The sequence below is a fragment of the Protomyctophum parallelum genome (genome assembly GCF_964188405.1).
Source record: "Protomyctophum parallelum genome assembly, chromosome: 9".
Classification (NCBI taxonomy): domain Eukaryota; kingdom Metazoa; phylum Chordata; class Actinopteri; order Myctophiformes; family Myctophidae; genus Protomyctophum; species Protomyctophum parallelum.
In genome coordinates, this window is record NC_139706.1 from 36,966,921 (window position 1) to 36,994,567 (window position 27,647).

At 42.7% G+C, this 27,647-nt stretch overlaps 1 protein-coding gene across 1 annotated transcript in view; it reads right to left on the minus strand.

Moving 5' to 3' along the window:
- Positions 1 to 241: 241 nt before the first annotated feature.
- pde3a (phosphodiesterase 3A, cGMP-inhibited) overlaps positions 242 to 27,647 on the minus strand; it is a 73,291-nt gene continuing 45,885 nt past the window's right edge. The window contains exons 3-16 of the mRNA XM_083774108.1: positions 18,547 to 18,795; positions 15,483 to 15,631; positions 12,942 to 13,069; positions 12,138 to 12,372; positions 11,756 to 11,826; positions 11,322 to 11,518; positions 9,350 to 9,487; positions 8,020 to 8,131; positions 7,663 to 7,770; positions 5,086 to 5,306; positions 4,183 to 4,386; positions 3,562 to 3,723; positions 1,852 to 2,134; positions 242 to 897 (exon numbers count right to left, since the gene is read on the minus strand). Coding sequence (XP_083630234.1) covers positions 581 to 897; positions 1,852 to 2,134; positions 3,562 to 3,723; positions 4,183 to 4,386; positions 5,086 to 5,306; positions 7,663 to 7,770; positions 8,020 to 8,131; positions 9,350 to 9,487; positions 11,322 to 11,518; positions 11,756 to 11,826; positions 12,138 to 12,372; positions 12,942 to 13,069; positions 15,483 to 15,631; positions 18,547 to 18,795 — 2,574 coding nt within the window. The 3' untranslated portion in view covers positions 242 to 580. The remainder of the gene's footprint in view (positions 898 to 1,851; positions 2,135 to 3,561; positions 3,724 to 4,182; positions 4,387 to 5,085; positions 5,307 to 7,662; positions 7,771 to 8,019; positions 8,132 to 9,349; positions 9,488 to 11,321; positions 11,519 to 11,755; positions 11,827 to 12,137; positions 12,373 to 12,941; positions 13,070 to 15,482; positions 15,632 to 18,546; positions 18,796 to 27,647) is intronic.

The window sequence follows — 27,647 nt, forward strand, 5'->3', positions numbered from 1 at the left end:
ACACATGCACACTGGCGCACCCCAGTGCGCAACCCTGAGTGTGCACCCCTGACTATGACCCTTTTCAGCCACCATCCGCTTGGAGTACACAAGGTTGCGCCGGAATGGACACAGATGTTCTTTTATCTTGCAGGAGCTCCAAAGCCATACATCCCCCCAACACACACACACACACACACACACACACACGCACGCACGCACGCACGCGCGCTCTCTCTCTCTCTCTCTCTTTCAGCTGATGACATCAGCTAACAACGCCACATTGATACAGCTTGAATGCTCTAATGGTCTGTAGTGCAGAAACTGGATAAGGGGTGGGGGTGTACCTGGCGCAGAATAAAAACAAGCACAACCACTCTTCCTCTGTGCACCCAGCAGTATGTCATCCCTATCCTCTGACCCTGTTTTCATTAGGCACGTATTACCCAAAGCATTTTCTACAGTGTTGTGTCAGTGATGTGCTGGCTACCATATAAATAGTTCAAATTGAAAGAAACAAACACTTTTTTTCTCCTTTTAAATAACTCTGAGCTTCCTGGTTTCAAGGGGAAAAAAAGAAAAAAAAAGGTTTGTCATCTTATCACTCTGGTTCCTCCACTTCCTCCTCTAAAGTCTCTGATTCAGGAACCACTTCTTCTGCCTCTAGAGGCCGCTGTACCTCTCCCTGTTCTTCAGCATCTATTTGCTCCTCCTCTTTGGAGGCTGGCTCCTCCTCCTCCTCATTAATGGCTGTGATTGGATCGCTGGGGCAGCTGCTGCAGGTAGGCTCCTCCCTCTGTACTTGCTCCTGGGTTTCTGCCTCTATGATTCGTTTCCACATCTGGTGATTCTCCAGCAGATGTTGGGTGATCTGGCAGGCGACCTTCCTCCTCCTTGTCTTCACTATTGCTTGCAGCTCTGTGTGAGACACCAGGCCAGGAGTTAGAAACTAGTGTAGATTATGGCCATGTCCATTTTTACTCATGGCATAGACCAGTGATTCTCAAACCTTTTAATTACAAGGATGCACTAGGTCACAGACCCCATAATTCTGAAAGTATAGAATACAAAATGGACCAATAAGGGTCCATTTGTTTTCATTTATTTCCTGAAGGGGGTCCATTTGGAAACCCCTCAAGGAACCCTGGCATAGATATTCATAGTGATACTTGGAATTCTTTAAATGGGACAATGCTGTAGCTGAACACAGTACAATATTATTGTTAGTTTTATGCAATGTATTTGTCAATCCTGTGATATTATACTCTATTGAATAAATAATAGCAAAGTATGCTTTTCATCAAATACTAAAGGTTATAATAATATGATAAAGCAAATATCATATATCTTTGTGAGATCATTATAATTGCATGCACTTTTTCCAATAAAATACTGATCTGGCAGTTTGGGTTAAGTACAGTAGGTTCAAGGTTGTGGATATAATGTATATCTGCGTTATCATCATTTACCCCTCTTTAATCCCCAACCAAGCATGAAACTCTGGTGGGATTTGTCCCATTTGTCCTTGTAAAGATTGTAAAGACCAATATACTGCAATGACATCAACAAGGAAACCTTTCCACGAGCCCATGAATTTCAATGAATCTATGTGCCAAACCAAGAGATCTTCTAGAATGTGGGAGAAGCAAACTCCCTCAGCAGCTCTCCCTACAGACCAGAAAACAGCATTTTTTTTAATGTGAAAATGTGTTTAAAAAACAATGACCCAAAACCTTTTACTTTCTTAACTCTTGGAAAAGCTTTACAATGGTAAAGCTTTACAATGGTTCATTCATTCATAACTCCATATATGGGCACGGGACACAGACATTATGAGGAGACTGTGTTTTGTTTTGTGAGGTGTGCACGTACGGGAGTTCTCAGAACTTGTTGATGCATCTTCCTCCGCCGTATCTTCGTCTTCCTCCTCTGTCACTCCTGCTCCCTCCTCCTCTTCATCTTCCTCCTCCTCCTCTTTGGTTTCTCCCTCAGGGAGGTCAACCCAGTGTCCGGGCAGGAGTGCAGCAGAATCGTAGGAGGAGCAGAGGGGTCCCACGAGGTGAGTTATGAAAGACTCTTGGAGCTTAGCCAACTGTGGTGCTGAGCGGTCCATGAATGGGCTGATGGTAAGGCCCAAGCTCGCCTCTTCATCTCCCTGGAACAGTAAGAAACACAATTTACAATGTAGGCATTTAGCAAACACTCTTATCCAGAGTGACTTACAATAAGCAAGGTAAGGAAATCAAATGCAGGGAGACAGTGTAGAGTAGACTGTAGAGCCTCCCTAAACTACGATCACAGGTAAACCAGGAACCTAGCATCAGTCTAAACAATATACTATCACAATAATAAAATAATAAATCATACAGTACAATAAGTATGATTAAGCCAGTAAAATGTACAAGTGCATATAAGATAAAATAATGTATATGCATTAATTTATATATATACAGGTCTGACGACCGAAACGTTGCTCAATAAATCTAAACTCAAGTGAAGACAGTGTGCAGGATTATTTTTTATCTACTTCTCAGTTGAAATAGGTGATAAAATAGTAAAATAAAAACGTCTACTGTACATTCTGATAGTAAACATTGTTATAGTATTGTTCATTAATGGGGTCTCCTCGTATCTCTAGCTTTATAGTAAACAGAATATAAATGGCATATGATGAATCTGGATCGACGGCTCTGTGCATGCAGGACAACGGTGTGGCCACCCTCTCAATGAATCAGGCAGAGAAGTTTTCCTTCTGTCCAATGTTGTATCTCAGTTTATTGATACAGACATACTCAGTTTACAAGGCCATAGGAACAAAAAGGCCCACGGAAAATGGAGTCACACACGGCAGAGTCCCTTCGAATCAACTGGTACCTGTATGACACACTGTATAAACAAAAGCGTATTGCCTTTATACTGTAGAAAGTTAAGAGTTCCCTCCTCACATGCAGGGAGGTGGGACTTAAAGTGTCCTTGCTTACTGACCAATCAGTGACTAGGGCTATTCTGAGTGACACTCAGAAGCCTGACGAACTAGCTAATGAAACATGTAACTATATATATTACCAATAAGAATGAAATATATGTACCATATCGAATATACAGGACATTGTTTACCACATGTAATGAAATAATTAGACTGTATTCTTAGCTGCTAGATGCCTATTTGGCAAAGATATGTTGTATTCATGACAGACAAACAGAGCATATGGTTTGCCCCAGAGATGAGCTCTGACTGCTTGAACTAACTATAGATTTGCAACCAAGATTAAGAGTTCACACAGACCCCTGTGGAGTTTAATTGCACCCCTAATAAAAGGCTCTGTTTTCTCAGGTCGCCTAGTAAATAACTCTGATATCTTCTCAAGGGATCTCACTGTGAGCAAGTTAACTGAAATAGCAATAGTTTAGTAACAGCGGTCCCTAGGCTTATTTAGTGACCTCTTCACTCAGGCTTCTCTGCGTGTGAACTATATAGGCGGAAGTATTATGTGTACAATTATGACATATGTTGAGGCATAAGCTATCAAAATATACATCACATACATTTTAGTTTCCCAGCAGGAAGATCACATACTGTACCTGTTGGTAGAATTCATTGACGATCCCTTCTGTCCACTTCAGATGCAGCTCCTTACACTTCAGTGGACCGTTGATGTCCGCCAGCTTGATGCACATCTGGCACACCAGCAGCCGATCGTTCTCATTGGTCCAATCGATACCAGACACAGCTTCATCACCTACCTGGAGAGGCATGCAGAGGGAGGTGGCTATAAAGGCTTCTCTATTTGTGGGTTCTCCAAATGTTGACTTGCATTTGGATAAATGTGGTTTTAAGGATTCTGAGGTTTTTATGTTTTTTTTTTGTGGCTTTCACCTTTATTTTATATTATTTATGCTGGGACAGACAGTAGGCTGACAGGAAATGGGGAGAGAGATGGGGGGAAGACATGCAGTAAAGGATGTTGGGATCGGGAGTAGAACCCGCGGCACACTGCCAGACTGGATTACCAGCCAAGGTGCCTGGACCGCTGAGCCATGGCCCAGGCCAGTGAGAGGAAAATTAACCAATGACACTGTAATAACTTTGTCAAGCTGCCAAAATTGATAGATGGCAGATGGTTTGATGGTCATTATCTCTTGCCTTACTCTTTGCTGATATGGCCTATGGCATGTACAGCCCTGCCAGTTGGCTATGTTCACCTTTGCATTGAATTCTGCCAGGAAGTCAAAGTGTTTCTTGAGGTCAGTGGCCAGGATAGCCTCGATCACAAGGAAGCGGAAGCGTTTGAACTCCACATGTTCCAAGTTGGTCAGGAAGTTGTACTCTGGTCGAGACATGAAGAGGTTCCAGGCTGAAGCGGCGTGGTGATTCTCCAGCACCGAACGGTCATTATAGAGAACGGCCTGGAAGGGGTGACAATCGAGAGAAAGCAGAATTTCATTGACTTGAGAGCATGAAAATCATGCCCAAATCCTGGACGTGATCAGTATTCTGTTCCTTTGCTAGATGAAGCTGCAAGCTAAATATGCTGCATCCTTCACTAGATACAGTACACATCGATAGAAGATCAGTAGGTGTCAATCTCCACAATGAGAAGCTCAGATGATCTACTGTCATTATCTCCAAATTTGTTCTACTGTCGCCAGAATGTGGAATGCCCTACCAACTCTCATAAAAAGTGAAATCCTTACCCTCCTTCAAAACCGCTCTAAAAGAGCACCTACAAGTGGCTCCAATTTGTAACTGACCCCTGTAACAATGCAAGTAAAATGTCTTTCACCAAAAATGATCCTACCCCCCCAACTGTTTACTGTACAAATCTTTCTTTCTTATTACTACTCATACTGTATAGCCTATAGGATGTTTTTTCATAGTATTGTATATTATTATTTGTCTTTAAATGTCTTGATTAATTGAATAGTTACCACATCATTGTTTTACCAGCACCACTGTGAAGCAGTTTGTTTATGTTTAAACAGTGCCTTTGTTGAAAATTTTCTCAACAGCATCATCATTTATCATTGCAGCTGAAAAATGCTCAGAGATATAAAAAGAAAATAAATCTGAGGACCTTTCACACAATATATAGTTGTATTTAATACCTGTGGAGCACTGGTGGCCACCAAGAAGGCATTTGTTCTTCCAGGGTGGTCGTAATCGTGCATGGCAGCTGCAACATATAGGGCCATCAGCTCCAAGGCAGGGATGAGGCCAGAAAGGCAGCCATAACCCTCCTCCAACTCTGAGCTCATCTTGGATGTCAGGAAGCCTGAGGTATCTGGGGTAACAGTATGAGTGTAGGATGAGTGGAAGCCTGAGGTATCTGGGGTAACAATAGGTATATGTGTTTTTATATAAAGCTATTTTAAAGTAAGACGCTAACTAAATTATGTTGACAAAGTTGTGCCACACAAGAAAATTTGATTGAATCGTAAAGAATTAAAACAAAACAAGAATCTCAGTGTTCTCAGAGTGAGCATGTGGAAACTCTGAAAAACTGATTACATACAAGGTTCAGAAGTTTTGTTCCTGACTCAACTTGGCTCACAGATTTTGGAAGAATGAGAGAGAGACTGATGAAACAGATGAAAAACAAACCCGAAGGTTCATTCCACTGTTTGTCTGCTGTACGTACTTTTTGAATCTCTTGTTGCAAGTTTGCAACCCATACATGTTACTTTGGTATATTTTTTATATTATATATTATTGATCACAGGATCAGTGAAAACGTATTCAATGAGGCAGGCAAAGATTTGAGTTTGACATTTGTGCCTACTACCTATAAGTACTGATTTGTTGAGGAAAGTTAGCTTAACCCATTCTGGACGGGAACCCCTTTTGGTGTTTTAAGCCTTATGTTATACTTTGCTCTACAAACATGTAGATCTGCTATTTTTGAAAAATCATGAAAACGTGGCGCAAATCTTTGAATAATATTCTTTCACAGCGAACGTTTTTAAACACACACACCCACACACACACACACACACACACACACACACCCACACACACACACACACTACTGGGGGTGCCTGGACCAACATATTTTCAGATGTGGGTCCGCGGCCACAGATTTCAGATGTGGGTCCGCGGTAGGGTCGCCTGATGGAGGGGACAGGAACTGGTCGGAATAACGTGTTCCTTCCACGCGCTACGTCCAACCAGGGAAACTCCCCCCTGTCAGGTGAAAAGAAGCAGCTTGGACTCCTCATGCATAGAAGGAAGCATGAGGTCAGTCCGCTGCCCCCCCACGTTGGCAGAGGAAGTGTAGCGCCCAGGATTACATTAGATAATTGACACTGGGTGAAAAAATGGGTTGCAAAATCGTGGGATAAAAATTATATATAATTATATATTTCCTTGACATGGAAAGGTTGAGAACCACTGACATAGAAACATAGGTTTTTCAAAAAACTGTTTCAGAAGCCATTATTTTAGAACTGGCCTCAGGTCTAAATGGGTTCAGTATTCTCTCGAAGAGAGTCATATGGGGTCCAGCCACCAGGCGGCGCAGGCAGGACATTACATGTACTCACTAACAATTCCATTGGATCATGACACTGTTGCTCAAGTTGAGGTCCTTCACCCAGCCCCACAGGTATATAACGGGGGTCCCGCCTTGCAGCGTCATTCCACCACTTTCCTGCTCAGATGCACACAGCTACGTACTTGCTAAGAATTTCCCTCGAACGATCGGGTCTCGAATAATGAAATGTTTGATCATCATGAATCACCAGGATCCTGGATAGCTTGATCCTAGGCTTAAAATAATTGATATAAATATTTTTAGAAATCTCGATGGGAAAAATCTATGAGGTCTGACTCTGGAGCAAGCATTCAAGGTTCTGATCGTTTGGGGGAAGAAACTGTTGGATACTCTTAAATCTCCTACCAGTTGAAAGGAGTTTAAGGAGATGGTAGAAGATAATACCTATACCTATATTTTACATAATATATGGCAATTATGCCAAAGAAGAAAGGTTGCATGACTTCACCATGATAATAGATTAATGTCTGGATATCACAAACATGGACTTTGACTCTTAAGTCACCTTTCTAAGTTAACTGGATGCAAAATGAATGAATCTCATCTGCTAGCCTATAGATTTAGTTTATAGGAAACAACATTTCTGGGTTTAACATGGGCCCTATGGCGGTTTCCAACATGGTTTGACAGCCAGAAATGTGTACAACCTCTGAGAAGTTCCAGAGGTCGATTCAGAAATGTTTCCACATATGAAGAAAGTATCATGCTTTTATCATAAAATTCACAATACCAGGCTTCCATATATGAGCTTAACCGCCCCACTATATCCTTTAATGTCTGTGCAAACCCTGGATCTGGTGAGGAGGTTAAGAAGCGGCCTGAGTTGTTTTGCAACCACAGGACCGCCAAATCAGAGAAAGAGACTGTTACAGGCAAAGTACATAGAGTACAGAGTACATTAATGACCACTGACGGACAATCAGTATAAAGTATACACTTCTGTGTATCCATGTGCATAGTGATATAATGTAATGTCTCTTCCCTTGAAAAGCTTTTAGAAAAATGAAATAAAAAGTTGCTGTCACAAAAAAAGAATAACAAGCACAAAGTCACCTATAATAAGCGGACAAGCTAGGCAACACTAGTGCCTGCCTGGCTGGCTGGCTACATACTGTGTGTTATCAGTCCTCACCAACACTGGAGCCATGCTCTGTCAGCAGTGTGGGCAGGCCTGGCACAGGTTGAGTGGTGAGGTACCACACTGCATGCAGCACGTCAGTGGCATGGATCCGATTGTGGTCTGGGGAGAGAAACACACCCGGCGACACCACATCAACTGAATGAGCTACAAGACCACACCATGTGCATGATGACATGAAAGAAACCATTCAGGAAGTAAGACTATGAAATGTGATTATGCCATGGATTAAAGCAAAATTTAATCTCACGACCGAAAGTTTTGTATGTGCACTTCTTCGGTATCATAGAAGTACTTGAAATTCTGCACAAACAAAAGGCGTGTGTTGTCATACGATGATGTCATACTCACATGGGATGTCCCTGTATCCATTCTCCAGAGCATGGAAGTAGTTCATGAACTCTTGGACAGGAATTTTGAAGGTCTCAAACAGGCCTGTGTCCTCAAATAGCTTATAGGAAACCTTAGAGACAATAAGGACCATCAATCGCATACATTGTTCTTTCATGTAATCAATTGATACAAGCACTGAGCTATGGTATTAATACCAGGGGTGCCAAAATGAGGGCCTATGTGCCATATTTTCATATGTTACCGTGAAATCGAGAAACTAGTGAAATCGAGAAAAAACTGAACGTGGGGCAGCCGTTTTTTCCGGCGCAGGAGGCCGTGGCCGTGTCCCTTTGTGTCTGTCTGTCTGTCTGTCTGACTGTCTGTCTGTCTTAAAACAGTCTTTTCTTGTCTTGATGGTTCTAATACAATCCAACATGTTTAATATGAGCGAATGTCTTTAGTCTTGGCTCATGCTCATATGAAGTTCACTGATGTGAAAATAGGGAGCAGACCTGTACAGTAGGCTACATGGATGGAGAGTACAGCGGAATCTCCATCCATGACCAGCTCCCTCCTGTACTTGAAGTAGTATAATCTACCAGTTTGATAGACATATCTCATGGATGGGTCACACAGCCATGTAAGCCAAGTGATTTTAAGACAGCTTGTTTATCATAAGGTACAGTATATTTAGAAACACCATGATGACATTTTGAAGAGCTACAGTACAGCCTTCGGACTACATTACTTTGAATAAATAATAAATGTTGTGCAGCTTGCAGCCTATCACACAGGCTACATTTGAACCTTTTGAACTCTTTGACTGTTTGGTCTGTTAGTCATTCCTTGCGATTATATTGATGAGATTATATTGAAGAGAATAAAATCAGACCCGTCTGAACTGAGTGGTGCTGTACTGTACTCGTGCTATAGTACTGTACTGTACTGTACTGTACTGTACTGTACTGTACTGTACTGTACTGTACTGTACTGTACTGTACTGTACTGTACTGTACTGTACTGTACTGTACAACCTGAACTTGCAAAAATACTTAATGAATTGTCCATTTAGGCCCTACTTTATTTAAAAAACAAATAGATTAAAGCCACAGCTTGTAGATCTGCTATTTTCACTAATGATGGGGAAAAACATAAACATAAAAAACGAATTGATTTGTCTTCATCTTTTTCTTTTCTTTTCTTTACATTTTAGAAAATATTTTGATATAATAAAGGTATATATAGTATATAATGTCAAAAAGGGAATATTTACTGGTGGTGCAAATGGATCAGTGACCCAAAGAAAGGTCCCGACCCATTGTTTGGGAAACACTGATCTACGGTTTACCTGGCTAAGGATGCATCCTCTTTTGCTGTGGAACTTCTCCATCAGGGTGAAGACAGGGAAGTTCCAGTTGGTCAGCTGACTCATCAGAGGTTCTAGCTCAGACATCACCAGAGGCTCTGGAGCCAGTATGGGCTTATCCTAAGGGTCAAATACCAAGGTTCAGAGGTCAATGAACACATGGCATTCATACAAAAATGTAGAAAGAATGCGGTTACATCTACATGGGTTACGTACTGTAGAGTCAATTTTATCATGTATATTTTGGTTTGGCTGAGGGTTGCAGCTACTCTAATTATAATTATTTAAAGGGTACTATAAGGTATACAGTTGCACAAACTGTAATAATACATTCTTAACTTCACAATATTTTAACCAATTGGATGACTTTGGCAGAATATTCCGTCTTTTAAAATCCTACTGCTTTTGACGGAATTCTCCATCAATACTCCATCAATGTACTTTATCGATATGAAACTGTCTCGTTTGCTAGGCAACACCTTCGTCACTCACGGCACAAGGAAACGTGCGCGCGCATTCCATAGGGTCCCATTAAAAGTAGAATCTTATATATATCATAGCCGATTATGAGATTTCTATATCTGGTTGATTAGTGTTCTGGCATTTCCCAATACAACATTAGGGGAGCACCTATGATGTCGAGTTTGATTGCTAGGAACTGTTATAATGACAAATCAGTTTCTGCATGGATGATTCAGGAAGACACAGAAGCAGTGGGGAGACTGTGGACACAGGAACGCAGCTGCGCAATCCAATTAAGGAGTGTGACTGTTTAGCGAGTGTATTCTGGGACTCCCTGGGTGCAGGACAATGTTAATGACCCTTTAGATTTACCCCTAACCATTATTGTGTAGTGTAGTTTAGTCTGCATGATACATAGCAGCAAAAATAGCAGCAACACAACGCCCGCAGAGTCACAACGCCCGCAGAGTCACAAAGACCGGAGCTGTCGAAGTAAAGGGCGCATGCCAACAACAGAGATCTGTCCGATTTCCCATATTCCATCCCGATTGGCTAAGATTGCCGTTCAAAGTTTGCAGGATTGGTCCGTTTTGAACAAAATGCCTGAAATCATGAACGCAGCGTGCAATTTATGTGAAATATTGCATGCACATTTTCAGCCTTATGGTATAACAGGCCGATTTGAATTTTTACCTATAACTGCACTGATCTGTGTGAAACTTTGAATGCACACTCCCCAGAGGCCAAGGAAAAACCTTTGACCTCCATTTTCCACATGTGCCTTTTATAGCGCCACCAGGAGGCCGATATTTGTAAAACACATTCACATCCTACAGATTCTGTCCCAAAATCCTGCAAATCAGTACACAGTGTCTCTATAGTCATGTGATCAAGATGGATCTATCCGGTATTTCATATTCCATGCTAATTGGCTAACATTGGCTTCCAAAGTTTGCAAGATTGGCCCGGTTTGAACAAAATGCCTCAAATCATGAAAGCAGAGTGCAATTTGAGGGACATTTTGCACGCACATTCGAAACTAACGGTGGGAATAAATCCCACCCTTTTCACATTGGTCTGTTATAACGCCACCAGCTGTTGGACTTTTGCTAAACACATTTTTGGAACAAAATGCTAATCATGACTTTGAATGTGAATTTGAATTTGAATTGCCATCAAAGACGTAATTAGAAATTGCACCCTTTTCAGATTGGCCTATTATAGCACCACTAGAAGGCCACAATAACATACCTGGCCTGGTGGAGACCTGTCCTCCAATGAGCACTTTTTCTAGTTATGTCTGTGTACAACTGGATGCTAGAGTAGGATGATTAACATTAGTGTCAGCGTTAATTAGCCAATGGATGCAGTTGGTTTTTAGCATGAATCAGTTTACAAGTCAATTCCACAACGCCAGACAAACCTATAGACATTGCATAACATGAGCCAATCTATTAAATAATACTATTAAAGCTAGGCCCTGCCTCCCTACCTCTGGGGTCGAGAGGAGAGGATGAAGAACGATGCCTTCGGCCTGATACGGCCTGCATTCTTCTCGTGCTTCGGGGGGCTTCTTACCCCCCTCCCCCTCCTCCTCATTCTGTGCAAAGTCACTGCTGTCACTGTGGTTGGTCTCATAAGTGCTGTCATAGGTGCTGTCGTAGTCTGACGAGGCCACTACACGCTCATCTAGCGATATGACACAGAGAGAAATTACAATAGCAATTATAAATGATACATTATATATATATATATATAGAGAGAGAGAGAGAGAGAGAGAGAGAAATATCAATTCCTTTTTTAAATTATACTAGCAATCACTATCACACAAAAAATCAACAAATGATAAACTTGCCAGTTGAATTTAATAAAATACTCATTGTATAATGGAAATTGTAACAGCCTTTACAGTGTTTTGATGCATACCTGTTATTCTCTCTGCTTTGTCAATGGAATCGGCAACATGATTTTGCTGGTTGCTGAATGGTCTGCCACAGCTAACAACGAGAGAGAGGCAGTGGATGAGAAAGAGGCACGAGTCCTGTCTTGTTAGTTGTTGACACATGCCCAACTGAACCGGCTAATGTTGTATAATGTTGTATTCAAATTATGATTATGTTTCATTCTGTCCAATTTCCATTTCCTTCTCAACATCTCTGGTGATCTGCAGAAAGCTCTGAAGGAAATGGAAGGGAACTTTGGTCAAGGGTAGTGTGGGCATCTCATTTTCAACTAAATCATATTTCCATCTCTCTGTTTGTGCATCGAACGTGTGTGTCTCCGAGGGAGGGATGGGGTCACAGCTCACCTGCCACAGAGTGGTGGAGGACACCAGTGAGGGGGGTTGGCGGAGCTCGGGGCACTCTGGCTATGAGTTAAGGCTCTGTGGTGGCTCCTGGAGGCCACAGAGTCTGTCCGGGGCTCTGCAGGCTCAGGGAACTCGACGGGACAGGTCTTGGTGGTAGGGCTGGGCACTGGCGTGCCCTGGTTGGGAGGAGAAGGGCATGGAGAGCCCAGAGGTGATACGTTGGAAGGGGGGAAACCTAGAGGAAGAAATTGAATAAATAAATTGAATAGATGCTACAATGGTGTGTTTTTGCTAGATAATACTGTAAGGCTGCACGATATTAGAAAAGCATGCAATATTTGATACCGCTATTGAATACGTTGTATTTTTGCTTCAGATTAAGGTTAGCAAACTACAGACATTAATTCAATATGTAAAACAAATATCTAGCCTAACAAAAGGCAATATAATGCCTCTGAACGTTGATATTCAGTTATATTATTGCACATAGCATAAATGCAATAATAATATTTACCCTGATGCCATTCAGGATGGAAAATAAAGAAAGTAGTTTCCTGAGGGGCTACTGGGAAGTACATGATATAAACAGAAAACGTTCAGTTGAGAGGGGTGGGGGGGGGGGGGGAGCAGCTGTGCTCAACTTGATTTGAGTAGAGCGAACTCAAACCCCTATTATTCCTTATACCCTATTATACCCTCATTAAATGCATGCACACACACACACACACACACACACACACACACACACACACACACACACACACACACACACACACACACACACACACACACACACACACACACCTGGTCTTCCCAGTGGTTTGCTATAGAGGTGGTTGGAGGTGATAGAAGCAGTATAAGAGGCAGACATGGAGCGGCTTTTGGAGATGGTCAGCATTACAGAGTTGTTCCATGAATCACTGGGTAAAAAACTATAAGGAGATTTAAAAAAAAGAAAGAAAGAAAGAAAGAAAGAAAGAAAGAACATTATTATATTACACACTTCATGTTTGAAAGGCCTGGTCAAAGCTCAATTCAGTAATACACTGGTCAGGTCAATGATAGAGACAAACACAACAAGGTGATTTGCATACTTGTGCCTCTTCACCACCATCTGGTGGACACATTTGCAGACAGTGACATAACTGACATACAATCAAACAATATGCAGGCATAAACAAACACACAGAGTCATTACAATTTTTGTTTTGCCTTGCTTCACCTTCGCAGCTCAACTAATTACACACTCTATATTGTTTATACATTTTGTCACCTGAACTTGAGAGGCATGGTCTAAAATCGCTCTTCCTAATACAGACCACACCACACTACTCAGGGAACAGAGTTGAGACACAAGCAAAGTCAGAGATATCTCCCAAGGCAATAAGTAGGCTGGTCCTACTTATTGGGGTGAATAAGTAAACAGATGAGATTCACAGTATACAGTATAGTCTATACTGTATACTGTGAATCAGAGAACAGAGAAAAAACACTGTAGAAAACCAGTGGCTTCACATTATTTTGTGCAACCCTGACAGATCCTATATATCAGAGTGACTTTCATTATACAAACCATGTCCTTCATGGCTTATTCGAAAATTAAATTACTTTAGTTGCCTTTTTCTCACAGCATTACAGCCTAACAGGCCATTTCCAATCTGACTTCATATTATTTCACTTGAATGGATTCTGACAAAAAATATGATTGTATGATTGGTTGATTGATTGATTGATTGATTGATTGTTTGAGTGAGTGAGTGAGGGAGAGAAGGAATGATGACAGGATGGAGAAAGCAAATGTATCACAAGCAGAACAAAGGCTTTATGTAAAAAAAGTAACAAACAGTGGGTTTGATACATAATTTATGTATTTATTTTACATTTTCTGAAAAGCAACAGTTTTTGGAAATACAAGGTTTCCACCCTACAGCGATGACACCAGTGGACTGCACTATATAAAGATGGAGCAGGAAGCCGGTGTGTCACACAGGCGACACAGTTATCTGCCCCATGAAAGGAAGGACTTTAGCCCTATAGTTTCAGACCTTGACAGAGGGGCGTCGTCTCAAGCAAACTTAAGCCACGAGAGACACCACCAAGCAAGCTAAAGCAAGCGAGTTGCCGTGCCGAACATTGCAAGGTTTGCTTGAGCCGACTCAGCAACGTCCGAGTTGCGATCCGATAGGCACAGAATAACCAGTAAGCCGCCCTTACAGTATCAGTCAAAAGGGAGACATCGAAGAGGACGTCACGAGGTGTGACGTCACGAGGCGTAATGGAATGGCAACCATATTATGGAGGTGTGACCGACCGAACGACTGATGCGTTTTGCAAGTTTTCATAGTAATCTGCAACCTTTGGTCGCAAGAGATCCTTGTCCCCCCTACAATGAACACAGCGGAGCGCTCCCTACCCCACTGATGGTCCGTCTCACCCAATCACAAGCCGCAACGCTCCTTCCAGACCCTCCCTTTGTGGGGCAGAAAACGGGGTCCCGTCAGACAGAGGACAAGTAGGCAGGGAGGAGAAAATTGATGCCCAATGAGAGTCAAGTAGAACTTGAGTGTACAGTGTATCTCCAGAGGGGTGATTAGTTGTAGGCCTACAGCAGTGAATGAATGAATGAATGAATGAATGAATGAATGAATGAATGAACCATATTGTAGATGTAAACCAAGGCATATAATGTGAACGCACATGTTCTTTTGTTGTTTGATTATTATTGTATGTGTACCTGTATGTATATGTGTATGTGTATGACAGCAACACTATGCCACAATCTGTCCAATGTTTATGCAAATGCTTACATTTTGAGTGTCAAGGTTTACGCAAACATCAGAAACAGTTTTATTTTGAACACTTTGATATAGAAACTGGACTTTTATGGCTAGAGTTTTTTTTAAATCTGCTCACGGGGTCATAATTGCAAATCTTTGGCCCAGGCCGTAGCGTAACGGTCTGGGCACCGGACTGGTAATCCAGTCGCAGTGTGCCGCGGGTTCGACTCCCGGACCCGACACGGCCTTTACTGCATGTCATCCCCCCATCTCTCTCCCGTTTCCTGTCAGCCTACTGTCTGTCCCTTCAAAAATCAATAAAAGGCGTAAGCCGCAAAAAAATATCTTAAAAAAAAAAAAAAAATTGCAAATCTTGCACAGGATTTCTTATTTCTAATGTTATATTCTTCAAAAGGTGGGTACATTGATAGCTAGTTCGTTGCTAGCTCATTTCTATTATAGCTTAATAATGCATTGCTCATAATTTGCAAATGTCGTTATTTGAGTGATTGAGTCAGTCAGTCAGTCAGTCAGTCAGTCTGCAGTGCTGTGGTGAGAGCGGTGTTACCTGTCAGTGGTGTGTTTGATGCTGGCAGATCGGTCCCTCCCACGTAGAGGGCCTGGTTCCATGGTGGGCAGCCCTGTGGCAGAGGTGGTGGTGGTCCACGATGACGAGATCTTTCTAAGCAAACCTGGGGGCAAGCTCCGCCTGAGACGCTACACACACGCACGCACACACACACACACACACACACACACACACACACACACACAGTAATATTCCCAATGTTAAACTGTGTGTTCAGCAACAGCCACAACTTTTGCAGTTTCAGTGCATATTTCAGCTTAGGGAAAATATCCCCTCCAACCGCTCTGGGTACGTGGAATCACCATTGCAGATTCCACAGCAGAAACGTTTTACCATCGTTAATTATTGTGTACGTATGTGCGAGTCTGTGCGACATTGTGAGTGGTACCTACAGTATGGTATGACCGTATGAATGGCGATTAGCAGCAGTTATATAACTAATTTACTGCCATGGTTTCCCAATGGCGCTCACTGCCAAAGACGACATTTTTGGGGTTTTATTGATTTGGTTTGCTCGGCTAGGCTGTGGTCCGTCAGAAAAACGATTCCCCCTCGTTCACTGCTCTGCTAACTGAAATCTTAAAACCCTTATCTCATATTGTGATCCAAACGGCGATGTTCACGGCTCATAACGAAAGCGTCGCTGCCTCGCTGTTTCGTGGCTAACATTAGCCTAGCTGATTTTGCTAGTGGATCCCGACTGACTATGTATTCAACTTGTCTAATCTCAATGAACAAGTTGCTATCCAAAATCCTGAGGCCCCCCTGCAAGGAGGAGGGTGGGGCGCTTTCACCACAGTGTAGCCTATAACATCATGGAAGACTCACTTATCATCTTCTACGTTGCCCCCCCCCTCGGCGATTAGAAAAATAGCCTATTCCGCATTGCTCTGCCCGTAAATCCATGCTCCCGACTGGGAGCAACAGAACAGATGTAAACATTGAAGCACATGGACCTCACACAGACTATAAACACTATTCGCACGGGATTAGTATTACCCCAGGCCCTCAGGTATTATGGAATAATCACGGAGGACGTCTGTGTTTTTAATCCTGTGCGAATCGACCATGTCGGTGATTTGGACTGTAATAATTACAGGCCAAATTACCTACCATAATTCAGCAAACACAGGGGTCCCGGGGTAATACTAATCCTGTGCGAATAGGGCTAATACCGGACAGCGATGATGTCACTCCCCGGACTGATGTAAAATGGGGGGCCAACCAAGATCTATTGCAGAGTTATAGTTTAGCTATAGCTTTGGGTGAGTGAGCCCATCCCTGCTGGGGACCTCCCCGCTGGGGGCCCATCCCTGCTGGGGGCCTCCCCACGGTGCCTCCCTTTCTGATCACACAAATACGTCGCTCAAACAAATCTGCCATTGTAACGATACACATGTTGTCCCCCCCCCCGTCTCTCTCTCTCTCTCTCTCTCTCTCTCTCTCTCTCTCTCTCTCTCTCTCTCTCTCTCTCTCTCTCTCTCTCTCTCTCTCTCTCTCTCTCTCTCTCTCAGCTATTTCATAGGATATGATATGATATAATATTATCACTATGAAAACAAAGTAAACATCAAAAATATTAAGGACATGTCTTTATACTGTCTCTGATATATATACAGTCCATTTTTTTACAGTGCATAGCCTACTGGAGGCCTTGTTGACTAGATTTAGAAGCTATTTTGAAGCTCCTAGCCATACTGAAATGATTGATTATTTATATGGAGAAATCACGTCATTTAACATGCATCTCAATGGGTGAGAAGCACAGGTTGCCAGGCCTTGCAGGTCACTGTGCTACAGAGAAAAGCAAATGCCATTCAAATGCACAGCACAAGGGAGCTGAATCACCAAGTTTAAACATCATCACCTCATGCAGACCACTGAATTCCCAATGAGTTGGAATGAGGCAGCATTTCAATGAGTTCCACTGCATGGGCTGAGCAGTTGAGTGCGTTCAGGCAGTGGCATTTAAGCCACTAGTCACTCTCTTGGTTGGCTATCCTGCATAGCATCACACGCTTTATTTAGTCTCTCCGCTGCCTTAAGTGCCTGCATGCATTTTGAAAAGCAGCAGTCTTGTAAAACATTAAATAGACCCCTTGAAGCCTCTGTGTTATTGTCAGCTACGTTTGAGCTCTGCACCGTGCTAGTAAGAAGGGGTGAAATGGGGAAGATGTATATTCTGAGTGAGATACACCCTGTGTCTTTGTGTTTGTTTATTTGTTTGTTTGCGTTTGTGTCCTAGTTTTAAACCTTTACCTCACATATAATAACAGCATATATTGACCAGTTGTAATGCTAAAAGGACCATAGCAAAATTATCAGCAGTAATATTATTACTGCTGATATAACTTTCCATTATCGTTATGTTGGGTCATGTACAACGTCTGTTTTTTGGTTGTCATATTTGTACACGCAAACACATAGCCAATGCTACTGTTGTCAACTGTTCTCACCACCTCCCCAAATTTCTCTAAACCTGAGAATTAGTTTGTCCCTCAGATTTTTTGTTTGTAATCTCCCGACCACAGTTTTTCCTCGTACACTAAATTCTCAATAATTGAGACGTAACTACGGATATCATGGAGCAACTAATGAGGTCACCAATCTCATTAAATAGGATACATCAGCTGGGGAAATGCGGCAGAGCATCAAGGCCCCTGTGGGCATATCACTTTTTTGAAGGGCATAATGACGGGCAACAGTGGCCATGATCGGCAGTTATGTTTAGTAAACAAGTAATCAGGCTAAACATGCAAAAACATATATGGTTCTTTAACATGACAGCATGGATTTATTCTGCATTTCTATAGCACTATTACACAAAGCGAACATTCACACACACACACACACACACACACACACACACACACACACACACACACACACACACACACACACACACACACACACACACACACACACACACACACACACACACACACACACACACACACACACACACACACACACACACACACACACACACACACACACACACAGCTATAGGTTCAGTGTCTTGGACACCCCAACTGAAACCTACCTTTGGAATGGCCAGCTTCTCTGTTTTGTCAGCCCCCTCCTCCGAATCAGAGCAGGCGTGTATGTCTGCTACTGAGGTGCGGGGCCGATGGAGCGACTGGAGACTGATGTGGGTACTGAGGAGGTTACTGACGGCCCTCAGGGAGCTGCAGGTCTTGGGGGGCAGCGAGGGGTCTGCCAGCAGATCTGAGATCAGCCCATGGGCCTCGCCCATCACCGCGATGTCAACCATCACGCTGGTGCCCAAGGACTATGGAGAGAGAGGAGAGGAGAGGAGAGGAGAGGAGAGGAGAGGAGAGGAGAGGAGAGGAGAGGAGAGGAGAGGAGAGGAGAGGAGAGGAGAGGAGAGGAGAGGAGAGGAGAGGAGAGGAGGACACTGTCATTTTTACACGTCTTTTCTAGCAAACAGTTATGATGATTCAACAGTGAAAAGACGACGGTCACACTATTACTGATTTACTATACTGAGTCACTAAAGAGGCAACCTGAGGAGCAGGCACCTGTGCTGTGTGTAGAATGAAGTGAAAAGTAAACAAAACAGATGACAGAGAAAGAATTGTACAGTGCACTGATTCCAGACTGTGCTTGTGTAATCCAGACTATTACCTGAGCATTAAAAGGTTATGAGAGTATACTCCTGGATTATACTATACATTTTACCAGTTTAGAGGGGGTCCTATACACAAAGTACAAAGTAAAATGTTACATACAATAAAGATATTTTTTTTTATACAAATACACATACAGACAGTAGTATCACTGGGAATAGTGTCCTGATAAAGCTGTGACCATAGCGTCACTATGTCAGTAGGTAGGTATGCTTATGCAGGTGAGAGGGAATCATTATGTGCCAGTAAAATAACCGTCAAGCAAGCCAAGACATAACATAACAGCTAAGCTAACCCCAGGCCACACAGCTGGCCTGTGTAAAAAATGACTAACACAACCTCAACCTGTGTGAGCAACGTGCCACATGATTCTCTTCATTTGTTTTCTTAAACAAAGAAATTAACTGCTCAAACAATCTAGGGGTGTGATGAGATGAGCAAATTCACCAAGCACACAGGAAGATAGTTCTTGTGTGCGTGTGTGCGTGCGTATGTACAGTATGTGTGCGTGTGTGTCTTCAACCTGAACAAAACACATTAGGCCACTCCAGAGCTTTACGACATCCTGCCATTGTGACATTCACCCATTACCTGGCAGTAATGGACTCTGTTTGGCTAATGTCAGTGGGAACAATGTGCGGGTGTGACTGTATGTGTGTGCATGCGTGCGTGCGTGTGTATGTGTGTGTGTGTGTGTGTGTGTGTGTGTGTGTGCACTGTGCATGTGTGCATATTGAAACTTCAAGCTGATTAAGGTAGCAATTAACAATTTAATTTCAAATAAGTAAACATGTAAAAGATTCATCCATCCATCCATCTTCAACCGCTTATCCGTAGTCGGGTCGCGGGGGCAACAGCTCCACCAGAGTGCTCCAGACTTCCCTCTCAAGAGCAACATTAGTGACTTCCTCCTGGGGGATCCTGAGACGTTCCAAGGCCAGTGAGTCGATGTGTTTCCTCCAACTGCGCCTTGGTCTGCCCCGGGGTCTCCTCCCAGTGGGACGTGCGTCGAGGACCTCCCTAGGGAGATGCCCGAGAGGCATCGTAACCAGATGCCCGAACCACCTAAGCTGTCTCCTTTCCAAGCGAAGGAGCAGCGGTTATACTCTGAGTCTCTCTCATGTGACTGAACTTCTCACCCTATAAGGGAGATTCCAGCCACCCGTCGAAGAAAACTAATTTTGGCCGCTTGTATTCGCAACCTTATTCTTTCGGTCATGACCCACAATTCATGACCATAGGTAGACAGAGAGCTTTGCCTTCTGGCTCAACTCTCTCTAACAACAGTGCAGTACCGACCCTGCCGCTCCGATTCTCCGGCTGATCTCCTTCTCCGTCATTCCCTTACTCGTGAACAAGACCCTGAGATACTTGAACTCCTTCACCTGGGGTAATGCCTCATTCCCTACCCGGATTGCACAATCCATCGGTTTCCTGCTGAGAACCATGGCCTCAGATTTGGAGACGCTGATCCTCATCTCAGCCGCCGTACACTCGGACACCGGTCCAGTGAAAGCTGAAGGTCTTGGACCGATGGTGCCATCAGGACCACATCATCTGCAAAAAGCAGTGATGCAACCCTTAGCTCACCAAGCCGAATACCCTCTCCGCCACGACTTCGCCTCGAGATCCTGTCCATGAAAAACACAGGATAGGTGACAATGCGCAGCCCTGGCGAAGGCCAACCCCCACCGGAAACGAATTCGTTTCGCTCTATTGGAGCTCTATTGGAAGACTATCAACCAGTCCAGAGAACAAAGGTGAAACATGACCATGTAAACATTAAAAACCAATTTGATGGTAGAAAAAAACCCACAACATTTTCAAATGTAAAAAGGATGTTTTTTTTAAATACCACAAAGGTGCCATCTCATCGGTTTTTGATCCATGATTTTTATAGCCTGTTTGTATATTGATGTTATTGGCTTTAGGACAGTTTGAGATGTTGTAAGGCTTTATGAAATATGAGAAAAACATAGCATGCATGCATGTACAGTTTTGGCTGATAAGTTCCTTCTAATGTGACGAAAACAATTTAAATTTGGTTTAACCTTCTTGGATATATGCTTCACCTGGTTTTCAAATTGTAGGTTTTTATCCAAGATAATTCCTAAATATTTTACTCCATCTACAGTACCTCACTGCTAACGTACCTATTGGACAAGGAGGGGTTGGGGTTGTGTGTGTGTGTGTGTGTGTGTGTGTGTGTGTGGCAAAGAGAGAGAGAAAGCGAGAGAAAATGGTTATTGATCCAATACAGCAATGAGGCCAATAGCAAACAGCAGGCCAAAGACATGTTTCTGAGTACACAGGCATGAGCACGCACACACACACACACACACACACGCACACGCACACGCACACGCACACGCACACGCACACGCACACGCACACACACACACACACACACACACACACACACACACACACACACACACACACACACACAGGTCAAATGTGGATTACATTATTCAAATAAACTAGAAATACGAGGAAATAAAAGGAGAAACAGTATCCAACATCAACTTTAACGACCGCCCGACAGGACTTTTCTTGGTGTTGCATGGTACTGTAAGACTACGGTCATTGGAATTATTGCCATCACCTGGGTTCGGTGGGTCAGTCGTGTAACCTCCCCAACGTTAAGCTGTGTAGGGTCTTCAACAACACAGCCATGCAAAATAATATTGACAGATATGAGGTGACGGAAGCTTGTCTTGCATAGCAACAGTTTCTAAACTATTTGGATTGGCATTATTTGGACAATCACTTTTTGGGGTGGGGTTTAGCGAAGGGATAATTCAATGTTGTTGTAATTGTTTAGGAAACACTGACACAGTGGATAATCAAACAGAGGCTTGTCTTATTGTGATAAATATCGCATCGTGGACTTAACATTAGTAGAATTAATTTCCATTGTAAGTGATGAGCATCAGCTTATGTACCCAGGTGTAACAACATGGACATCAACCATGTGCACCGACTCGTACATATATAATCCTGCCACACTACAAGAGTTTTGGAAAGTTTTTTAAAAGACTAAATTAGACTACAATGCAGTCTTTTAAAAATCTTTCCAAAGACTTAACCCAACATGCATAGCACTGTATGACGCGCATGTCACGTGATCGGATAGCCAATCGGAACATACATTCCACTGCATGACACGCGTGTCATGTGATCGGGTGTAGCCAATCGGAAGAAGTAATTTGCGGCGCGATGCTAGGGGGTAATATTGGCAAAAATAAAGTAAAAAACAAATGCAAGCACATTGAAGATGGTGAAAGAAGCCTATATTGGTGCCAGAGCACAGATCTATGTCGCACAGGCTCGCCGAGCGTCGTCGCATTAGGAGATCGAACTGGTAGCCGTGTTATCCTAGCGCAATGCTATGGAAGAGGGGTGTGGAATTAACGCAAATGTATTTATGATGGGAGGCTTAATTGGCGAAGGGGTGCCGGCCTTCTGTTCGGCCTAATACTACCACACCGGTTTGCAGAAGCCTCCACACTACACAGAAATATATCCTGCATGTCATGGGGAATGTTACAGACTACATTCCATGCATTCCAATGTCATATTTACCATACAGTCTGCATTTTTATGATAATATATAATTGCCCACTTGGCCTTTCCTTCACAAACACCTTCCTTGCTGTGACGCAAAATATGTCACAATTTTGCAACGTGGCTGTGACTGCCGAAGGCCCGATCTTTAGATGGATCTAGTCCTACTGTCCTACAGTATATGGTGTTTCTACACTATACTGTCCTTATCCATGCCTAACAGAAACAAACTCTTCAGTATTACCCATATTGCTTCCAAGATCATCGGACACCCACACTCTCTGATATGAACAAGTGGGCCATCACATGGTTAGAACTTTCGATATCAAATGACCCGCCCGGGATTCGAACCCGGGTCCCACGTGTGAGCGGCAACATTTCTCCTGTTGAGCTGTAAAGAACAGCTCGTTTGTCAGTTGTTATTACAGATTGGTCAAAATTTTGCTTTTATTCACACATCACAAAAACAGTTATGGATTGCATTAAAGGACCACTTCACCTCTTTTCAACCTATGTTCATATAATAGGTCCTCACTAATAATCATGAAAAAAATGGTGCAATTATTTTTCTACTCAGTCTGTGTCTCATAGGAAGGCTGTGAGCAGTTCAGAAACCGTCTTCCAGTTCCATCGATGGGGAATACAAGCTAATAGAAACTGCAGGCTTTCTAGTCCTGAAAAGTTGCAATGCAAAAATGGAAGCCATCGTTCTCACGATAATGAAAATCTAAATATTTTTGTAAGAAAATCTTGCCTAATAATGATGAAACGGTTTCTAAACTGCCCACAGCCGTCCTATGAGACACAGACTCAGTGTAGAGTAGAAAAAAATCGTGCCATTTTTTCATGATTATTAGTGAGGACCTATTATATGAAGATAGGTTGAAAAGTGATGAAGTGGTCCTTTAATATTCTAAATTATAAGTTAGCTTACCTAGTATTCTATATTATAATAGAATATATACTGTATTCTAAAAGCTATAATGTTATACAATGCCTCCAGGTACTTGTGAATTGTATATTTACACAGCATACAGTGATTTCTGTAGCAGCGGAGGAAAGACATGCATGTCAGATTTGATTATATATTCTTGATAAATAATAATGCTCTCTCTCTCTCTCTCTCTCTCTCTCTCTCTCTCTCTCACACACACACACACACACACAAACACAGTACATTTCCTCCAGCTCCCTATCCATTCTCCACTTCCTCTTCAATTCTCTCTATTTCCACCCAAGTCCCCAATCCCCACCCCCACCTCTGAATCCTCTCGTGAGAGATACTTAAGGGATATAGAGGCAGATCAGGCGTAAAGGCAGCACTGTGCAGATGGTGAGAGCAGAGAGAGAGAGAGAGAGAGAGAGAGAGAGAGAGAGAGAGAGAGAGAGAGAGAGACACACACACACAAAGACACAGAGAGGGAGAGAGAGAGAGACGTGAGAGATGCACAGAGACACAAAGACACAGAGAGAGAGTGAGAGAGAGAGGGGGCGAGAGAGAGAGAAATAAAGACGTGAGAGATGCACAGAGACACAAAGACACAGAGAGAGAGAGAGAGAGAGAGAGAGAAATAAAGACTCGAGAGATGCACAGAGAGACACAAAGACACAGAGAGAGAGGGAGAGAGAGAGAGGCAGAAAGAAAGAGTGAGTGAGAGAGAGTGAGAGACACAATGAGACACATGAAGAGAGAGAGAATGGAGCAGGGTCCATAGGCAGACCGCAGCCAATCAGGTGGAAAAGAGAACAGCTCACTGTAGCAGGCCAGCTGAGCTCCTCCACAATCAAATCTAGGGCAACTGTAAATACTATACAGTGATGCTGAGAGAAACAGAGCTAAACACTGCAACAATACACTAGTGAAACAACAAAAACTTCAATCTGTCCTTCCTGTATTGACGTAGCATGTATGACTAATGCTGAAACGAAGGACACTTAATTGTGCTAAGACCACAGGGTAAAACGACGAGTCGAATATGTGAGCGTGCCCTATTTTTTGGTCCATAAGAATTGGCATCACTGCAGCCTGCTTTATACTTCATTGCACGCTCGAGTCATGCACTGAAAATAGCCCATCTACAAGCTCACACAACTCGCTGCGATTAGCTTGTACATCGGCTATAGAATACTTGGTAAGTGTTAAATGAAATAACATAATATACATTCATTTGAAAGCAGTATATATAATAAAAATATTTATTACAAAGATTTTACTTTTGCATGCAGGAGTAATGTACAGGTTTAAACACCTACAGCACAATGACTACTGTAAAGCTAAGAGTCACTGGAGTTCTAAATATTTCATATTTAAACCTGCCTAACACATTTAGCAGAAGATAATACAATCCCAAACAATCAAAATTCTCAGTGGTTATAATGAATGACGAATCTATTACTACTATGAACACCCTTTACTGTGTAACTGTTTTGCTTTCCAGTGACAATCTACACATGCTTAAAATATGTACAGCGACACAGCTTTAAATCAATACAATATTGATGTGTGATCGTTCTTATACTGCTAAAAGATAAGGAAACAGCATAACATCCTGTGATACTTTCATAACCACTTGGGATCAAATGCTGGCATTCGATCCTAACTCATAACCTACAAACACAATGCACAGCCTACAGTATATCAGCTACCGGTATCTTCATTTAGACATTGCTATCAAGTTGGCCCATTTTAAACCCCACATCGTCGCTGATGAAATCTTCTTTCTATTCACGCACACGCATACACGCACAGGCATGGTGGAGATATTATTATGACTTGTCTTAAGCTCATACTGCACCTGTTTACGAGGATGTATAGTAGAATCCTGATGTCGTCCCATGTTGCTTGCAGAGTGCCTCCTATTCATCATTTTATTTCAATAATAGCGATCAATCCCTGCAGCCTAACATATGGAAGCGTATGGCACGACTAACCCTCCCCTCTCTCCGTGCCCTCCTTCCAACACTTTATACCCACCGGCACCAACTAACTTCACTGCTTCTAACTGAGCGGAGTCCAGACCACAAAGCAGACTGACATCTCCAAGGAGGCACACTCAAACCCGTGCCCTCCCTTTACACGCTGCCCCTCTCTTCCTCTACCTCGTCGGGCCACATATGCGCACTCACAGCCGCAACCGCAACAACCCCCCATCCCCCCTTGCCCTCTCGCCCAGCAAATCTGCCAATTGCGAATGGCTGCAGGTACTTTAAGGATGGGAAGCTATACAGTGAATATGCAGGGTTGTATTGAGGAGCACCTGGTTGCTTGGATACCTCAGGGGCAAAGATCAAAGTGACTCATTTCTGACCATAAACTACTTGGTCAGAGCTCAATAGATTCTAGTAGTATAATGCCAACTACACATCAACTGTTTCCTAGGATGGTTGATAATCATAAAGCCTGACAACATGTGCATTATGCACATTATCAGACAACTGCCTTGACCACATTAGGAAACGCTGGCAGTATTGACTGATTAAAAGGCTTTTGTACAGCTCGTATGTCTGGATTAAGTACCCTACCCACACAAAACTCCATTTCACTTTGTTATCCAATATACAGTACTGTCAAATGTGACCATCAAATACACCTTTTTACAAATGTGCATGGTTAAAACTGTATTATACTTACTAGTATTAGTTCTGATCTCATCAGACTGTTTATTCTGGACAAAACCCCCAAACTCCCCCTTCTTACAGTACCATATTGCAGTACTGATCACCATGACAAAACAAAAATGTGGTCAATATTTGTTCCCCTAATACAACTCCCTATTGTGTAGAGATGGTATGTAGGGAATGCAATGTGTCTCCAATCAGTCACTGTTATCAGTAGGTTGGCTCATGGCCTTATGTACCTCCATGTTAATCTATACCAGTGATTCTCAACCTGTGGGCCGGGGCCCAATGTTGGGGCGAGAGAGTATTGCAAAATAATTATGAAACAGGGAGAAAAAAAAGTGGTAGGCTATATGTTTTCTTTAAAACTTTGAAAAATGTCTGGGTTTTCATTGTGATCAATATGATCTAAAAGTATATAGAGATCCAAGGTGGAAAGAACACAATCGATTGATCGATCACTCTAATAAACATGCTCTGAAAATGCACTCAGCCATCCCATCTGACCACTTAACACGCCAGCCGTGTTAAGTGGTCAGATGGGTGGGCCGTGAACACTTCCAAGATCCAGAAAAAATAAACACTGTTCAATACAGTATCCTCCAGCTACCGACCGACCGACTGACTGACTGACTGAAACAAACAAACAAAAAGCGTGGCCTATTTGTACAGGTTAGTTAAGGGTGACTGTCAGCTGGGATATTGTTGTACTGTGGTGTTCTTCCACACACAGTATTTCTTCCATGTGAGGTTCCTCACTGGCAGGTGAAAAGAAGCGGCAGGCAATGCCATGTACAGTATATCAGAGGAGGCATGTGGTTTCAATACCATCCATAGGACCAACCAGGCCAAAGACCTATACATGTAGTAGGGGTTAGCGGTGACAAAACTACCCACACACTACTACAGGGTGGGGAAATCGAGAATGCAAAAATACTGATATTAGAAAAGGACTAATTACAAAATTTAAACTATTAAATAACTATTAAATAACTAAAAAACAAGCCAGATTAGTCAGGTGTAGTTAGGTGAGGTCTCATCAGGCTGAGGCAAACTGTAATGAATGGAACGAGGCAGGCCAATAAAAAGGTGAAGATGGGTGGTGGGGTGTTAATAGAGGTGAAGGAATGACAGAGATTTGAAATGGCAAATCTTTATATAAGTCCTGGCAGTGGAGTTCCTCAGACACCAAATCCATTTTGACATTGTAGCAACAAACAGAGAACTTAGCATAGCCAGTAGCCACCTTAATGTTTCAGTGTAAAACTGTCAAATTCAACAAAGGCTAAACACCGCTGGGTGCTGTCAA